This window comes from Ursus maritimus, unplaced genomic scaffold (genome assembly GCF_017311325.1).
Source record: "Ursus maritimus isolate PB19 unplaced genomic scaffold, ASM1731132v1 scaffold_25, whole genome shotgun sequence".
NCBI classification, from domain to species: Eukaryota; Metazoa; Chordata; class Mammalia; order Carnivora; family Ursidae; genus Ursus; species Ursus maritimus.
In genome coordinates this window covers 23,124,346-23,143,025 of record NW_024425008.1, presented here as the reverse complement: position 1 = coordinate 23,143,025, position 18,680 = coordinate 23,124,346, and the positions used below count along the sequence as shown (strand labels likewise).

The 18,680-nt window shown below is 38.3% G+C and overlaps 1 protein-coding gene and 1 long non-coding RNA gene across 2 annotated transcripts in view; one reads left to right on the top strand and one right to left on the bottom strand.

Moving 5' to 3' along the window:
• Positions 1-16,530, bottom strand: part of SNW1 (SNW domain containing 1) — a 30,310-nt gene extending 13,780 nt beyond the window's left edge. Inside the window, exons 1-5 of the mRNA XM_008699234.2 lie at positions 16,455-16,530; positions 13,772-13,925; positions 9,912-10,073; positions 941-1,036; positions 740-846 (exon numbers count right to left, since the gene is read on the bottom strand). Of these exons, the coding sequence (XP_008697456.1) occupies positions 740-846; positions 941-1,036; positions 9,912-10,073; positions 13,772-13,925; positions 16,455-16,468 (533 nt within the window). The 5' untranslated portion in view covers positions 16,469-16,530. The remainder of the gene's footprint in view (positions 1-739; positions 847-940; positions 1,037-9,911; positions 10,074-13,771; positions 13,926-16,454) is intronic.
• A 53-nt stretch (positions 16,531-16,583) lies between these two features.
• LOC103670726 overlaps positions 16,584-18,680 on the top strand; it is a 30,730-nt gene continuing 28,633 nt past the window's right edge. The window contains exon 1 of the long non-coding RNA XR_005837659.1: positions 16,584-16,736. This is a non-coding gene — a long non-coding RNA (uncharacterized LOC103670726). The remainder of the gene's footprint in view (positions 16,737-18,680) is intronic.

The following is an 18,680-nucleotide window of genomic DNA, read 5'->3' as shown; positions in this document are numbered from 1 at the left end:
CCCCCACAGAAGGCATGGTGTTCAATTTCACAGATAAGAGGTCTAGAAAATGGTACCTATTTTGTAAGTTTGCATTTGCAGAAGAAACGCCCCATAATATTCTCACCAGGCAGCTTAGAATTAGTAGTTCTTAACTAATCATAGGTTGTAAAACAGAGAAAAAATAATAGTAGCAGCCCTACAAGCTCTGATTTTTCTTGTAATACCTACATGTGAATCATCTCTCTACACAAGGATTTAGTTGAATGAAATCCTTCAAAATTTATAAGCATTATAAAGATGACTATTATTATATAAATGATATTAGTACACTACCACTATTTTGCTCTTATACTATTATTACAGGTAACTACTATTATATAATAAATTATGACATTATCAATATACTAATATTATTTATACCATTATATAAACATTATATATGTTATATAAAGCCTATTATATACAAATGGGAAACTATAAGAAATATTAGTGGTTTGGATCATATGTTGTAAGTAATTATTAATTTCTAAAATCAAAAAATATATTTTGAAAATAGCCTAATAGCTAGTATCTTCTAAGTAGATCTCTTAAAAAAATTCTTCTGCTTTCAACAGTCTGCACAGAGACAATAGGCTTCAAGTCATTATTCAAAAAATTACATTTTCTACTGTGACTAAGTAGGATAGTGAAAGAACACCAGGACCCCCAACACCAGTCAAGTCCGACATGAACCTAAGACTTCCAGGCAAGGTCATACCGAATATACTGAGCAGGAGCCAGTTTATCAGCAGCTCGAACTGGCATGGCTGCAGCAACCTTCTGTGATACGGATTTTTCTAAGGCTACCCTTGTCTTTTCTGTTATCTGAAATAAGAAGTACCATATTGAGTGGTCTGGAAGTTCATAAAGATGTAGAAAGTCATCTAAAATACTTATATATATCTCAATGCCTTATTACCTCTTTAATGGCTTCTTCATCAGGTCTTTGCAGGTCTGGGTCATCTGCATTCATGACTTCCTTGGGAACCAGGTCAGTATACTTGCTATAAATGACCTAAAATGTTCAAACACAAGCAGGCTCAAGAAAAGCAGAGAATGAAAAGAAGCAACCTCATTAAATCATTTCAGAAGTCAGCACACTTATAAATTTAGGACACAGATTTTGTCTTTTAGATTTTACAACCAAGGAAGCTTAAAATATATACACAAATTATTGCCCTGGCTATATAAGTTAATAATTTTCCTTTGACCTCATGCATTTAAATTATTTGAGATCTTCTAATCAAGTCACTATCCAAATAAATTGTGCCAATAAAATCTTATGCATCAGTGATCCCTATTTTTGAGGCTCACTAAGACTTGAAATTAATGATGATATAAATTGCCTATAGCACCATTATCTTGGATTACAAGCTCATCAGAATTTAAGTCAGGTTACCAAATAATTTCCAAATTCAGTGGGCCCACAAAATTTCATTGACCTCACCCTACTTATAATGTTTGTCTTTTCTGGCATCAACTCTATTCACAGACTAAGGAAATGAACACGTGCCATGGTCAAAAAACCCAGAACACTTCTGTGGAAAAAAAAGAAAAGCAAAACATATTCTATATACACAACTTATTTTATACTCATTATCCAAATTTAGGATGGCTGTAATTTCTACTGGGCTTACCATGTTTCTATGAGGCTGACACTGATGTGATAGGCCCCCCAAAAACAGAGTATTACTTTCGTGTCCGTCTATACTTTTTGAATACTTTCATAAAAACTTTACATGGCAGACTTTACAGAAAAAAAAGAGGTACCGGAAATTTAGCAAATAAACAGCATTCTAGATTTTGCTGCTTGAGTCAGGAATTTTTGATACACGTATAAAGAAAGAACAACTAATGAATAGAAAGAAAACCGAATTCCCAGGTACTTAAGAGCTTCAAAAATTACTACCATAAGCCAACGTCTTATATCAATAACTGCATTCTACCATGACATTCCTTAAAGATAGCTTAAAAGAGGGGAGCCTGGGTAGCTCAGTCAGTTGAGCATCGGACTCTTGATTTTGGTTCATTTCATGATCTCAGAGTGGTGATATCAATAGCCACATGGGGCTCCATGCTCAGTGCGGCGTCAGCTTGTTCCCCTTCCTCCCCGCCCTCTGTTTCAACTCTCAATCTCTCTTAAATAAATAAATAAATGAATAAATGAACAAATAAATAAAATCTTTACCGAAAAACAGCTTAAAAGAAATGCAGGCTATTCTTAATTTTTTATTGCAAACAACAGAGCAAAAACCACTTCCTGGCCTATACAACCTGACCTGGCTTTGCCTACAGCTTTAATCTCCCCCTGTACCTCTCACTTCTTCATTCATTGTTTCAATCACATTAGCTCTTCCTGTATTTTGAGCACAACATGCTTTTCTGGAATTCTGGGCCTTAAAAGTGTTGTTCTTAGTTCTTCATGTGAGTTCTCAAGCTCTGAGTCTCAGTTCAAAGGTCATGAACGCACTGAAGCCTCTCCTGACTACCCTTGCTAAAGCAGCAACCCCTCTGCACCCACTCAGGGTCACAGCACTCCTATTACTGTCTTCAAAGCATTGCTCTCAGTATGAAATTATTTTCCATTTTACTTGTTTGTCTATATCTCTATTAAAGTAATAATAATAGCTAAAATTATTAAGCACTTATTTTGTGCCCCTACTCTTTTGCTTTATATATATTAACTAACTGAACTTTTCTATCAACCCTGAGGTACGTACAATGATTATACCTAAGTTACTGATGAGGAATCTCTTATTCATTAAAGTATCTCCAGGGCTTGTAACAATGCCTGGTCCACAGGAGGCATTCAAGTCAATATTTTTTTTTAAACAAATGAATGAATATATTAATTTTAGAGATGTTCAATTCTATGCTAACAGTGATGGTTATTTTAGGCCCTGCAGAATGTTCTCTATAATCTATGGACCTATCAGAAAAAATTACCTCATGGCTATAGGCAAATCTCTAGCTTGTCTTGTTTTTCTCAGGAATGAGACAAAGGATCAGGCAAGAAAGTGTAGACAGTTTACCACAAAACACGACCACTGATATGTGAGCTGCTAGTGTCACCATCCTATCAGTGTTCATCTGGAAGGGACCTAAAACTCACTCTGGAGACAAGAGTGAGGCTCAGAACAAGGAAATACATCCTAAGATCACACAGCTAGTAACTGACCTCAAAAGTCTTATTTCTTTTCAAGATTGAAAAATTTATACCATATGAGTTTAAAATTACATAATAATACTCTAGAAATAATATCTAGACTATGAAGAGTTAATTACTTTTACACAGCAATCATTACAGGAAGGGATTCTAAGTAAATGGCTCCCCGGTAGTCATATATGCTCAACATAACGTCTCAATACTAATTTAGCATACAAGAGCCATTTGCTGCTTCTTATTTGGGTATTCCAAAGTTAATAACCCTTTAAATGAGCATCAATAAGATTCTAGAATCTCACAAAGCTGAGTGAAGGACATCTGAAGAGCAAGATTCCTCCATGGTAATTAACTATAAAACCCCAAATTTTTATTGCTTGAGAACCAAATGTGCTGAAGAAACTCAGTATATCCCAGGAGGCAAAGGGGCTAGGGAGGGTTATCTGAAAAATATAATATACTCTACAAGGTATGAGGAGCACAAATGAGCTGTGTGAACAAGATAAAGCAATAACTCATCTGTGAAACTTTTTTATTAGTGAAAACTGGAAAAGGACTGGATTGACCTGACAGGAAAAATCTGTCGATATAGTCACCATTTTGGGGGTAAAAAGGAAACACCATATTTAGACTTAGCTAGTTTGTGAAATCATATGAACAAGGCAAAATACAATTTATCTTGGGGTCAGTTTAAAGTTGCTGGGAGTTCTTTTTTTGGGCAGAGGAAGGGGTTGAAGGTATTCTTTGAGGTAGTATCATGTATATAAGATTTTCCACAAAACTATTTCAGAAGGAAAAATGTCAACATCAAGGCTTTTTATTTCAAGATTTATCACTCAAGTCACAATGGGGGGGGAGGATTTAGTTCCATCAATATTTAATTCAAGAAATGTTTTTCCCTACCAATTTTGTATTACTATAAGTCTTGTGTATACAGTATTTATTTTACATGTAGAGAGATCTATGGCCTTAGACTTGCTCTAGAATATTATCCCTTGCAATCTTGCCTTTTTTCTTAATCTCTTATACCCAGGGCTAGCATTTACCATACTTGACCTTTCACTATTAATATTTCAGTGAGAACTCTCAGGTTTCTGAAGAAACCCAGATTCCTCTGATATAAATCAAAAATCTTTGCACTATAATGCAAATTCAATATTCCAATAAACTATTTTCATCCTATGCCAAAGACTCTGAATATCAGCCTTCTGAATGATTATGAATTTTTAAAGCCCCATTTTAAAGCCACATTTAGTAGCCAATTCCTACTTACAAAACAGAAAAATCAGTGGTTTTAAAACAGGGCATTGCTGCCACCTCCAAGGCACTACAAAGTGGCAGTCATGTTAAACATTACACAATGCTCAAGACAGTCCCAAACCATCAAGAAGTGTTCCCTCCTCCACACGCATTTGCCAATATGTACTCAGTTAATGTTGAATTATTAAATGCATTCAAAAACTTCATACATTAACCCACCCACTTTTTAAAAAATTGTCTAATATTTATTTATTAAACTTGTGTAAGAAGTTCAAATATATATTCCAAGACATAAAGTCCAGCAAGGAAATACATCCACCAGGAACAATGTTAGAACAGGCCAAGTAGCCACTCTATTCACTATCTTCTCAATTCATTCAGTGCCCTGCTCATTCTGTTAAAAAATCTTCATTCTGTGTGGTTGCGTGTTTAAAGACTTTATGTTTTTATTTTTTTTTTATTTTTTTTATTTTTTTATTTTTTAAAGATTTTATTTATTTATTCGACAGAGATAGAGACAGCCAGCGAGAGAGGGAACACAAGCAGGGGGAGTGGGAGAGGAAGAAGCAGGCTCACAGCAGAGGAGCCTGATGTGGGGCTCGATCCCAGAACGCCGGGATCACGCCCTGAGCCGAAGGCAGACGCTTAACCGCTGTGCCACCCAGGCGCCCCAAAGACTTTATGTTTTTAAAGCAGTTTTAGGTTCACAGCAAAATTCAGAGTAAGGTACAGAGATTTCCTATATATGTCCTGTCCCTACACATGCACAGCTTCCCCCATTAGGATTAGGGTTAGGGTCAGGGTTAGGGTTGATATGAACCTCTGAGTGGTACACCTCTATAAACTACTAGTTTTGGATTCATCTGTAGTGGCTACATTTTAGACAAATATGTAAAGCTTTCAGTGTACAAAGGAATATACTTTAGAGACCTTTTTGGCCAGAACCCTGAAGTGTAAAAATAAACAGTTCTAACATGTCTACTCTACTTTCAAAACAAAATAATCACCAACATACATGGTTGTTAGAAAAAGAAAAAAACTTTCAGACACCCTCTGGGCATCAGAGAAAATTTGTGGTTTCCAATCTTGAACTGTAATGCAAAATGGGCTAAAAGGGTATGTATGTCTTTCAAAATTAGTCAACCTGCCAATACCAAAACAAAAGCAGCTGAAGCCCACTGAAGGTCTCCATGGCCCAGGGGACACTTCCAGTATATGTTCTGCTGTATAGGGACCTATTTTTCCTTTTGCAGGAATGGACTATGCTTCCCTACTGGCTCAGAAGACATGGTTTTCTGTTACTCAGTGAAAACTGCTATCGCTTCTCCAATAATCACTGATGAATGTCTGTGTGCCAAGCTTACAGGCACTAAGTTAGGTGCCAAAGAGAAATCCTAAAGATATCATCTCTGGCCTCATAGAGCTTATAGTCAAATGACACAGATAGCGGTGAACGGTTAAGTACAGCAAAAGGTGATGACTGCTATGATAAACATAGGGAAGAGGAAGGAAGGAAACCCCATTTAACCAAGGAAGATTAGGAGGAGTACCCTAAAACAGTGACGAGCAAGCTGCGATTTGAAAGCAATAGAATTTACTCAAAGAATAGGGGTAGAGCTTTCCCACGCACAGGATGGCATCCATGGGAAGCTCCCATGGTAAGAGAGAACGTGCCATATTAGGGGAGCCTCCAGTAGTTCCTCACAGCAAATTTTTACAGAAAAGGCCTGAAAGTTTTTTCTTCTAAAGATTTAAAAAAATTTTTAAGTCGTCTCTACACCGAATGTGGGGGCTCGAACTCACAACCTCAAGATCAAGAGTTGCATTTTCCACCGACTGAGCCAGCTGAGCGCCATGAAAGTTTTTTCTTCTTTAACAACTATGTACAATGGTGATTATTTTGTACTGAAAATAAATAGAATGGCTAAAACTGGACTTTTTGCTTTTGGATTTCAGTATTCCGGTCATGAGAGTTGAAGCTAGGTAAGGAAGGGGTCAAGTGTGCCATAAGAAGCTTGGCTGGTTACCCCGAAGGCCATGGAAAGATTTTAAGTGTGCACACTTGTGTGTGTATATGTGGAGGAGAGACAGAGAAAGAGAGAACACTAAACAAATAAACAAGGATGAATTTGTTTTTCTAGGCAGGCAAAAAAAATGCCAAGGAGATGGGTTCAGACTCTGTTGTAACTGGTAAGGGCCTGAATTAAGTAGCAGAGAAGGGCATATACTGAGAAGTGTTAAGAAGATAAATCATGGTGACTAAACAGATGGAGGGCCTAAGGGAAACATAACAGAATGGAATGAGTGCTCAGCAAAGGCTTTTTAGAGAACATATAACTTTATGTGTCACATCTGACATCTGAATATCCTTTGACCCAGTAAGTCCACTAAGAATTTATTTTACACAAATACTCATGTGCAAAAAGGTATTTGTATATGGATCTTGAATAAAGTACTGTCTGAAAACTAAAAAATTAGAAACTACCAAAGTTTTTTTTTTAAATAAACCACCAATGCTTAAAAACAAAAATTCAGGCCCAAGCACACCATGGAATTCTGTATCAATTTTTTAAAAATAAAGCAGACCAGGGTACCTGGGTGGCTCAGTCAGTTAAGCCTCTGATTCATGGTTTTGACTCAGGTCATTATCTCAGGGTCATGAGATTGAGCCCTGTGTCGGGCTCCATGCTCAGTTTGGAGTCTGCTTGAGATTCTTTCTCTCCCTCTGCACCACCCCCTACACGTGAACACACTCTCTCCCTAAAATAAATAAATCTTAAAAAAAATAAAATAAAGCAGACCTATATATATTAATAAAAATCTTCAAAACATATTAAGTAAAAAAAAAAAAGCAAGTCAATGAAAGTCATGAATATTAAAATCTCATTCATGTAAAAAAAAAAAGAGAGGTTTATGTGTATGTATATTAAGTAGGAATATGTATACATCAATGTCTAAATCCATAACAATGATCTGGAAGGATGTGTATCATTATAGTAACAGTACTTACCTCTGGGAAGTAAAGTGGGAGAAGTGGGCAGAACTTTATATACATACTTATGTACTGTTAATATCTTCTACAGTAAGAATTTATTCTTAACGTATTTTTTTTTTTAAGATTTTATTTATTTATTCGACAGAGATAGAGACAGCCAGCGAGAGAGGGAACACAAGCAGGGGGAGTGGGAGAGGAAGAAGCAGGCTCAGAGTTGAGGAGCCTGATGTGGGGCTCGATCCCATAACGCCGGGATCATGCCTTGAGCCGAAGGCAGACGCTTAACCGCTGTGCCACCCAGGCGCCCCCTTATTCTTAACGTATTTTTTTAAAAATCAACAAAATAATGGGGAAAAAAGAACTCTCACACTTTTAGCATAGTCAATTAGGAAGACATCACTGCTAGTCGCTAAGTTAGAGAACAGAGAAGGTAGATTAAGTGGAAAATTATGCATTTAGGTTTGTATTCGATTGGCAGTGCTTTGGGAAAATCTTATAGATCTGCCCTTGCAGACACTGAGATATAAGGACCTAGAGCCCAGGAGAGAAAACTGGGCTGGAGACACAGATCCAAGTCACCAAAATGAGTGGCTACTTTAGCGAAGGGAATAAATTAGTCACAGAGATGGTGCTGTGAGAAACAAAGTCTTAGAGACTTTTGCCAGAATTTATCTCAGCAGACTGGCTAAGGTAAGGCTCTATTACAGTGAAATGAAGAATGGAAGAAATAGAACAGAAAACAACAAGCCAAAAAGCTTGAAGGAAAGTGAAGAAAACTAGGTGGAAATTTGGAGGTAGCTGGAGGGAGTCCTGAGGGTAGTCGGGGAAAAATTTTCTCACAAAAGATGAGAAAAGCAAGCATATTTAAAAGCTCACAGGAAGAAGCCAATAGAGGAGGGGAGGTAAAAGTCATGGTTGAGAAGAATAAAGAAAGAGTGAGGCCATAAAGGAGAGGATAAAGAATGAGACCCAGGATACACCAGAGCACATCTGGCAAGATGAGGTTTAGCTAGGAGAACTTTCTCATAGAGACAAAAGGCAAAGTCAAGACACAAAGCCAAGTGCAGGATAAAGAAAGCGGACAACTTTCTTCCACTGGTCTTTATATGCAAACAGATGTCACCTCATCACCTGTAAAACTGAGAGGAGATGCAGAGAAGGAGAAGTTAGAGCTTGGAGGAACACCAAGGGAGCCCAGTTGAAACCCAAGACAGATTTGCGAGACAGGGTAACTGTTTTCCCTAAGAACTCAGCAGCCTTGATGCAGGAGCAGAGGATGGGTTGTCATTAGTGCTATTTTAGAGGATAAAATGAAAATGTTTCCAGGACAGCGAGACAAAGGACAGGTACTGAAGGTTTCTCAAGTATTTTTCCCAACATCTTCAATTCTAAAGAGATCTTTACCTTTATATGGAGCGCTTATTTACAAGGGAAAAAACGAGGTCTTCTTAAAAACAGTTCCTTGGCTCTGAGTGTAGCTGCTCTGTGATGAGATTATTTTAAGTAAATTTTATTTTTGGTCTTTGGATTACTTTGTAAGCAGGGCCATCATAAATCTGGATAGCAAGTGCTAGTTTTATACTTAAGGGAGAAAAAAGTTTGTGTAATTCAAATGAACTGTTAAAATAATTAAATATCTGTGTAAGTACTTTTTAAGTACATGAGAAAGAGAATTAGAAGACTACACATAAAATCTAAATTTTGATTTTTTTGAGGGGTGCTAGAATTATAGATTTTGAACAATTTTCTTTTTTTAAGATTTTATTTATTTGACAGAGAGAATGCAAGCAAAGGGAGAGGGAGAAGCAGGCTTCCTGCTGAGCAGAGAGCCCGACGTGGGGCTCGATTCCAGGACCCTGGGATCATGACCTGAGCAGAAGGCAGACGCTTAACGACTGAGCCACCCAGGCACCCTGATTTTGAACAATTTTCTAGCATTTAAAAAATGTTAGTACTATAAAAGAGCTTAAAACAATTAAAATTTAACAATTTCAAATTGTTTTTAAAATGTTAAACAAATAGATGAAAACCCTAAGTATATCTAAGTTTTCATCAATTTGAGAGACTTCAAAGGAAAAAGTCATTCCTATTATGAAATCATAATATACGGTTCATATTGTTATGAAGTCCTATCTTCAGTTAGCCTAAGTATATTTCATTGCTACTTCTTTTTTTTAATTTTGAGAGAGAGCGAGAGAGCACATGAGCAAGGGGGGAGCAGATGAAGAGAGAGCATCCTCAAGCAGACTCCCCACTGAGTGTGCAGCCCAACACGGGGTTTGATCCCAGGACCCTGAGATCATGACCTGAGCTGAAATCAAGAGTTGGAGGCTTAACTGACGGAGCCATCCAGGTGCCCCTCATTGCTACTTTTAATAAAGCTAAACGGCCAGATATGTATCATTTACACACAGTAAAAACAAAACAAAACAAAAAACCTTTTCAAAAAATACTTATCATTGAGAGGATTACCTTGTCTTTTGACTGTCCTTGCCGAGCAATTGCATCATATTTAATTTTTCCTTCAGCATCCACCTGAATGGCAAGTGCATTTGACATTTTTTTCTTTCGCCCCATATCCAGTGGATACTGGGCCACGTGGATCTCTGGAAAAGCACCTCCATCTCCAAAATCCTATTTATTAAAAAGAAAAGAAAGAAAAATATTTCATCGTAATTTCAGATTCAAGATACATTCATTCATTCAACAATTATCGAGACATTGTTATGCTAGATGCTAGAGACATAGCAATAAAGAAAACAGAGGTCCCTGGTCTTGTACAGTGTACATTCTAGTGGGCAAAAATATAAAAAGCCTAATCTTCGGCTTGTGATAAATGCCTTGAAAATATAATGGGACCGCAAAGAGAGGCTACTTTCAATAGGGCAGTTGGGACAGCCTTTGTGAAGAAGTAACGTGAGCTAAAGCCTGAATAATGAGAAATCAGGAATGGGAAGATCTGAGGGAAGCATTTTCCAGGCAGAGCAAATAGTGTGAAGGCTCTGTTGCAAGAATGAACTTGGAATGTTCTAGGAAACAAGTGTCCAGTGGGGCTGGAGCCTGCTGAGGACAGAGGAGCAGACACACAGGTGATAAGCTTGCAGGGGTAGACAAACACCAGATCATGAAAGGGCTTCTAGACCATGGCAACAAATCTGGATTTTTACATATGTGGCAGGAAGAAATTAAGCAGAATGTTTAGGACAAGGAAAAGATCTTTAGTTTTAGCATATATAATGTTCTTAGTGAGTAACCATTCAAGCTATAATAGCACAGAAATGTAAAGAATTTTTTCTTGGAACCAGATTTTAATAACATATTTATTCATGTTCCATGAGAAGCAAATAAATAGAATAGAAAGGCCTCAGAAATGAGTTCAACACATTTCTAATGGTGACTGTATACAATTATTTAGAAGAGAGGATGAAGACTTCTAAAGTAGAACAAGCTAAGTAAAGCCTGTTGATGAAGTTTAGCATCATAAAAAGAGGCAGCTCATCAAATTAACATATGAATATTAAACATAATCTTTAAATAATTTTGTTAAATTTAGTAATATTTGCTTAGGACCTTACTATAATGTACAAAATATAATCTACACTCATTTAATTCTTGTATTTCTTCAACACCTCATATTTTCATACGGAAAAAATTCAAATTTAGAAAAGTTAAGTGATTTTCCCATGATGTCATAGCTGGCATATACAGGACTTGAATTCAGATCTTTTGACTCCAAAAAACTTTGTATTTTCTACTGAAAATATTTTCCTTTTTTTAGCTCAATAAAGGGCAAGTCAATACTACTAAAAAATGATAGGAAAAAATATTTTTAAAAATTTTTACTTTAATTCTAGCTAGTTAACATACAGTGCAACATTAGTTCCAGGAGTAGAATTCAGTGATTCATCACTTACATACAACGAGATAGGAAAAATATTAAAAGCAATCATTTAGAGGAGGTTTGATGAAAAAACTTTATGAAAATAACACAATTTTTTTTAAGATTTTATTTATTTATTTTATTTAATTTATGAGAAAGAGACAGCCAGCGAGAGGGGGGAACACAAGCAGGGGGAGCGGCAGGCAGAGGGAGCGGGAGAAGCAGACTCCCTGCTAAGCAAGGAGCCGGATGTGGGACTCAATCCCAGGACCCTGGGATCAAGACCTGAGCAGACACTTAACTGACTAAGCCACCCAGGTGCCCTGAAAATAACAAACTTTTATGACCTCCTCCTTCAAGAAATATTCCATTAGATCTTGGACATGTGATTTCCTAGATACAATATGCTGACTTGTAAAGAAAATTTTGGACATTTTAAAAAACAAACAATAAAGCTAAGGGAGACATTTTCTTATAAATTAGGCAGAAAACTGTTAAAGCATTCTCAAGAAAGGTGCTACCTGTACCCAGGCCATCAATCTGACACATGTTAGATTTGCTGGGGTTCTATAATAAGCACTTCAGAACTGTAGATGTGGCATTATGCGGTCATTAAGCTTACCAGAAAATCATAGCTTTTACTTTGAAAACTAGAACAAAATGCTTTCTCCATAGAATGTTCACTCCCCTACAAAAGCATTCACAGTATTTCCAGATTAGCTAGCCATTTTGGTTTGATTTTCAAATAAACTGTTCTGTTCCACCAGGTCACATGAAACCTTTAGTCAAGTAGGTTTTAAAAAGTTAATAGTCCCTGAATGTCATAATGCTGAAATGGAAGTAAGGATGAGATTTCTGTTGTATGTAACACGATGCCTGTCACCTCCCCACCCTATAATCTATTGAGAGAGTAAAGAAAGAATATCTAGCATCCCTCCGAAGAGACACATTGTACTTCTCTTAGGCAATGCCAATCACTACCTTTTTGCCCCAGATTAAGAGGGCATTATAGCCTCCTTGTTTATCTTCTATTTTGCCCTGCTTCTCACAAATTACACTATCAGTGAAAACAAAAGCAACAACAGCAATCCCTTAGTAATTTTAGTAAGACTGGCCTTCACACATTAGAATTAATAAGGTCTAGAGGAGAGCTGAGGAAAAAAAAAACAAGGAAATTTCTTAGAAGACATGATCTAGTTGTCTTCTAGGTTCCACAGAGTGTTCTGGTAGGTAGGGGGGAATGCCAAACATGGGAGAGACTGAGAATACAGACAGCATCTTGTAGGGTGCAAAGCAACAAATTTCAATCCAATGAATACTTAGTTCATTATGATCACCACTTGGAGGCATATGAAAAAAAGGTAAAGGCATGAGCCCTTCATATTTGTAAGGTAAAAATCACAACCATAAAAGGACAGAATGTAGCAAAGTGATAAAATGAAAATACTTGGGTACAAAAATGAATGGTATAAGAACAGAGAATTTTAATAGGGCAAGGACATTCCACATTGGGAAGTGGAAGAGGGAAATTTGTAGGAGTCAAAAGGAATACTGAGAGACGGAGAAGAAAAAGGATTGATCAAAGAGGAAGTGGTCTTGGGGAAGCAAAATAGTTAAGTCTCAAATATTTGCTTTTCTCCCTAGATGAAAAAGGCGGTCAAGCATGGGAAATCTGCCCTGGAGTTAGGGAAAGGAAAATGTACTGAATTGCAGTACACAATACAGAGTAACTAGGAGGACAGGTACTGACAAAGAAGTTTGTTTTTTGGTAACAAGCTAGAGATATAAAAAGATCATTCCAGATTTCTTCTTTCTCCCTTACTGTCTCCAAATCAACCATCAAATTCTCTTGTATCTTCTAAAAAACTTATCATCTGTATATTAAACCTATATAAACATTATCAAATTGAAGACAAGAAAACAGATGAAGAGAGCTCAGGATCTGTCCAGGGTCACACAAACAGTAAGCAGCACAGGTATGATGCAAAAACACTGATTTTTATTTATTCTTTTAAACTCCTTGCCAGCGCTCTTGCCACTACACTTTACGGGAAGGAAATCAGAAAAAGAAATGCTGCTGGAGTTTTCCCTGGAGGAAGGCTGTCTCTGCAGGGTTATGTGGCACTGTGCATTCAGGGAGAAGGAAGGGAAAGGCACCCGAACATGAACTTTTATTTTCTCCTCTTAGTTTCCCATTATTTTCCCTATACGGTAATTGCTAGATTTATAGAGGGTATGTTAGTTTCTTTTGTACATGCTTAATAGTTGGATATAAGAAAAGACATAGGCAGTGATCACAAAGCAGTGATAATAAGCCAGAAGAAAAATATCAGTGCCCTAAGCAGAGCACCTGTCTTACGAACTCACAACCAGGATTTCTAGCATATTGGCATTCATGTGCAGAGGTTCTAGGGTTTAAATTTATTTTATAAGGGTTAGCACAATTATTTACCTCTAATAACCGAGGTATCCAGCCTTTCCGGTACCCGTATGGGGGAGGTTCTCTTCGGGAGGAGACCAACGAGGTCTGTCGTGATCTCTGGGATCTTGCTTTTTCTTCAGCCTCAAGCTGGTCCTGAGATAGCTGAGTAGGTGCAGGTAAAAAGCTATAAGCAAAGATAATAAAAGTCAGAATTTTAAAAAATTCTTACATTTGATCATTGCAATTTGGCCACCAGAGACTATTTTACCATCATACTTTTACCCTTGAGCAGAGGGTCAAACATTTTGATGATTTATGGCAGTATTAAATATCCATCATTTTATTTTGTCTGGAAAGAAATAAGTACTCAGAGGGGCGCCTGGGTGGCTGTTGTTAAGCGTCTGACTTCAGCTCAGGGAGTGATCCCAGGGTCCTGAGATCGAGCCCTGCATCAGGCTCCCTGCTCTGCTGGGAGCCTGCTTCTTCCTCTCCCACTCCCCCTGCTTGTGTTCCCTCTCTCGTTGGCTGTCTCTCTATCAAATAAATAAATAAAATCTTAAAAAAAAAAACCAAAAAAAAAAAAAAAAAAAAAAAAAAAACCAAAGACAGTTACAAAGAAGCCAAAATATTTACTTATATTCTCTTTTCTTTACCTTCTGCTAGAAGAACTGTTACTAAAATGATCAAAAGGCAGGCAGCCTGCCAAAGCAAAGAGTTCAGACAATCCAGTAAACAGGTAACTTGGCCTGGATTAGGGTCTGAACATACTCTAACCTTCCAGAAGGTCTTAACTGTGCTGTTCCTTGTAAAGGATGACATTCCCACAAAGAGGCACACTCCTGTGGTGGCAGGGAAGGGGGAAGGAGTACATAGTGGGCTGTGGGCTGTATATGCAAGCAGAAAGTATACCTCAGTGGTTCTCAACTGGGGGGCAAAATAACTACAATGTAGGTATTTGACAATGTCTGGAGACATTATGATTGTTAAGACTTGGGGATAGGGAATGGGGGGGGGGTGCCACTGGCATCTAACGGATAGAGGCCAAAGATGCTGCTAAACATCTTACTATACATAGGACAGCCCCATACCAGAATGAATTATCCAGTCCAAAACGTCAAAAGTGCCACTGTCGAGCCATCTTAAGTCTACCCTTTCCCCTTTACCAAATAAAGCATATTAAATGCAAGTAATATTATTAGATACATAACCCCCAAATACACTTGCATTTAGAGAACTAAATCAGTATGACTTTAAATCTTTAGTTAGTAACAATAACTAGTGACACCAATACCGTAACGCATCACTATGTCAAGTCCCTGCTGTCCTTGGTAGATCTTGGAGATAAATAACATTTCACCTGGAATCAAATCAACCAGAACTCAATGAAACCAGAAAACTATGTAGTCCCCAAGACTAGCCATTTAAAGACTGCACTCTGCCACTGCAATTTTAAGCACACAATACCCACAACATCTCTGTTATTTTTCCTGTATTCTTTTCAAATTCCACCTTTTCCACAATACCTTTCCTAATAATTCTGGTAATCTTTGCTTTGGTGCCTCCCACCTGGAGGTGCACTCAAATGTTTGCTGCTTGTAACATTTACTAAAGAAAACTCCCTAGTCCACTCAACTTATTTAATCTAATTCTTTTGCACTTAAGGTTAGTATTATACAAGTGAGCATTTTGTGCTGTTCTTTCAAACCTGTATGCCCTGTACCCCATCTTCCCCATTTACTTTTGTATACACACAACCCCTAGGATAGAGCAAGTCACCCAAAATTAATTCCTCCAAGAATTTTCTGATTAAAACATTTTGTGGGATTCATAACTGTCATCAGCCAGGAAAAATAAGTGTGAGGAGAATCAACTGTGTTTAGGGAGCGCAAGCTTATGTCCTAAGACGATTACTTTCTTTACAACCATCTTTGACAACAACTTTTCCTGCTTGCATTCGCACTGAAAGTTTTTCCACTTAGATGGGGCAGCAAGGTCGCGGACTAGTAGGAGTTATGTAACTCCTCGGAATCTCCCAGTTAAGCATCTTTTTCTCAAAGGCGGGGACCACTTTACATGCGGTTACCAAGGCAACTGGGAACAGCAAAAATCTGAAGTGGTTCTATCTACGAAAGAAATTCTAAGGTCCAAAGTTAAAAGTGCGGAGCAGCGGTGCATTATTAGTAGACTGTGGCCACCACAGCGGCTAACTTAAAAATCTCTGTTCAGTGCCGGGCCCCTCTTTTTTTTCAGGAATCCTTGTTTCGGGGCACAGGCGAGACTTCGGCGGACACACGGCAGTAAGCCGGACAGTCAGCTCCCGCCGCTTCACTTCGCCCAAATAAGCCACTGCCCTCCACACCCCCGCCTTGTCCGCCCGAGCCGTGGCACGGACGGAGCGCTCTCCACAACCCCAAGATGCTCAAGCGAAAAACACGTGCGACTCCTGGCATCTGAGGCCGGAGAACTATTCGCCACGCCGAGGCTTTCGGCCTTAGTGAGGGGACGAACTCAACCAGGGAAAACGCTCAGGAAAGACCCCAGCTTCCGTGAGGCCTAGTCGCCCCGGAGGCCGGCAGGAGGGCCTAGCTGTGGTCGCGGCCCACGTCGCTCTGTGTCCCGAGCCAGGCCAGCGCTCGGAGACAGTGGGCAGAGAAATGAAAAAGGTGGGTACTCCCAGACCCTTCCGTATCGAGGACCCCCATCCACAACCCACCTGGTGAGCGCCATCTTCTTCCGCTTCTTCCAGCGCGAGCGACAGCACCGCGGGGCGGGTCTTTCCCCTGATGAGGAGGGGAAAGGAAGGAGCCCGCGATGCGCAGGCGCCTCAGCCGAAAGGCCTTCTGGGATTTGTAGTTCTTGGAACAAGAGTACGATTCGGTTCTGTCCTCGCCAGACTGAGCGGTTTTAATGAGATAAAGGCTTCAGTTACGAAAGGCAGATGCATCCTTCGTACACTTGTGAGAGAACAGGGCGTTCCCTAGGCAAAATAACGAAGGTGAGATGCCTTTTAAGCTGCTTATTTTATTCCCCAGTCTCATTTCCCTTGTAAGGATCCCCAGTACAAGAGTATACCGGGAACAGCAACGTTAAATAAAAGGGTGACAGGGTTTTAAAACAATAGGAAATCGTGAGACTGTCGAATGGAGAGTTTGGGGACGCTCAAAAACATTGACACTCGAAACTTTTCTTTAAACGCTGTGCCCTACCTCCACACCTCACCCCCAAAACACTCTCCTGGGGAGGTATTGTGTGATATTTGGTAAGGTACCTTTACAACACTTCTTCTGTGTATTATGTTTTTATGTATGTACGTGTTTTATATTATTTGTTTTACATAGATTTTGGGTTAAACATAATTTTTGATGAACTGATATGATGAATGAAATCTGCTTACAAATATTGGAGAGAGGGAAGTGGGTGGAGTATAGATGAAATGAGAATAGCCGTTTTTGATCACTGTTGAAGCCAGATAATGGGGAAATGGATGTTCATTACACTAACACGTTTAACATTTTCCGTGATAAAGTGTAGGTACAAACTTTACTTGCAGTATAGCACAGATACAGAAAGGTGCCTACACTGTGAATGTACAGCTCTTTGAATTTTCCCAAACCAACCACACTACTTGGAGCAGCAGAAGCAGCATCCCCCACTCAGGATGACTCAATTTCTGGTGACAAGATGTTGTAGGTTCATCTAGTATTTTTTTGTACCCCAGACTTGGAGTCAGTCATTTCTCCAAGGAGCCCTCTTTTAAGTGGGAAAGTGTTATTTAGAGAAAACGATTCGGATGCTACAAATGTTCATTGTTATCAGGTTGATTATTGTTAGTAATCCTTTTTAGTCTACAGATCTAAAAAATTTAGATATACAGACATATTTTTTGAGAAAATGCATAGTGCATTTATATTAATATTATCAGTGCAAATTTAGGATTACACAGATTTTACTTAACTTTGATTTATATGCATATCTCTTCTGAAAATCTTGGTGCCTAATGGCATTAACATAATTACATATGGCAATAACAATTAATTAGCATAATTAATTAACATAATTGCTTTATCCTACTGTATATATAAAATAGTTTCAGAATAACATTATGAAAATGATTACTAAACATATGCTTAATGATAATAGTTTCTGCTTTTTTTTTTTGCAATTCTTTTTGCCCTTGGAGTATATCTCTCTACATGTGTATAGTCAAATTACATTGCTTTAAAGTGACTTGGGGGGGCGCCTGGGTGGCTCAATCGTTAAGCGTCTGCCTTTGGCTCAGGGCGTGATCCCAGCGTTCTGGGGTCGAGCCCCACATCAGGCTCCTCTGCTGGGAGCCTGCTTCTTCCTCTCCCACTTCCTCTGCTTGTGTTCCCTCTCTCTCTGGCTATCTCTTTCTCTCTCTCGAATAAATAAATAAAATCTAAAAATAAATAAATAAATAAAGTGACTTGGGGAGAGGTGCACCTGATTGGCTCAGTTGGTAGAGCATGCAACTCTTGATCTCAGGGTTGTAAGTCTGAGTCCCATGTTGGGTGTAGAGATTTCTTAAAAATAAATAAATACAGTGATTTGGAATACTTCCTCTCTTTGGGATTATGCCACTAACTTGATAGTCAGGTTTATTTCTTTTTGCCTTGGATTCTTAGGCATTGCTTTAAAAAAAAATTGTTTTGTGAAACAGTGACATGGTTTCAAAGCCAAAATTTACCAAAGAGGTAGTACATTTAGAGAATTCTAGATTCTTTCCCTGACCCTTCTGTAGTTTTCCCTTCCTCTCCCTATAGATAATCTTTAAAAAAAATTTTATGATTTATCCTTTCACTTAAAAATATGCACAACTACATATATATTTGTAGGCTTCTCTTTCTTTCTTAGACAAATGGTAGATACCATATGCATTTTTCTCCACCTTCCCTTTTTTCACTTATTATTATATCTT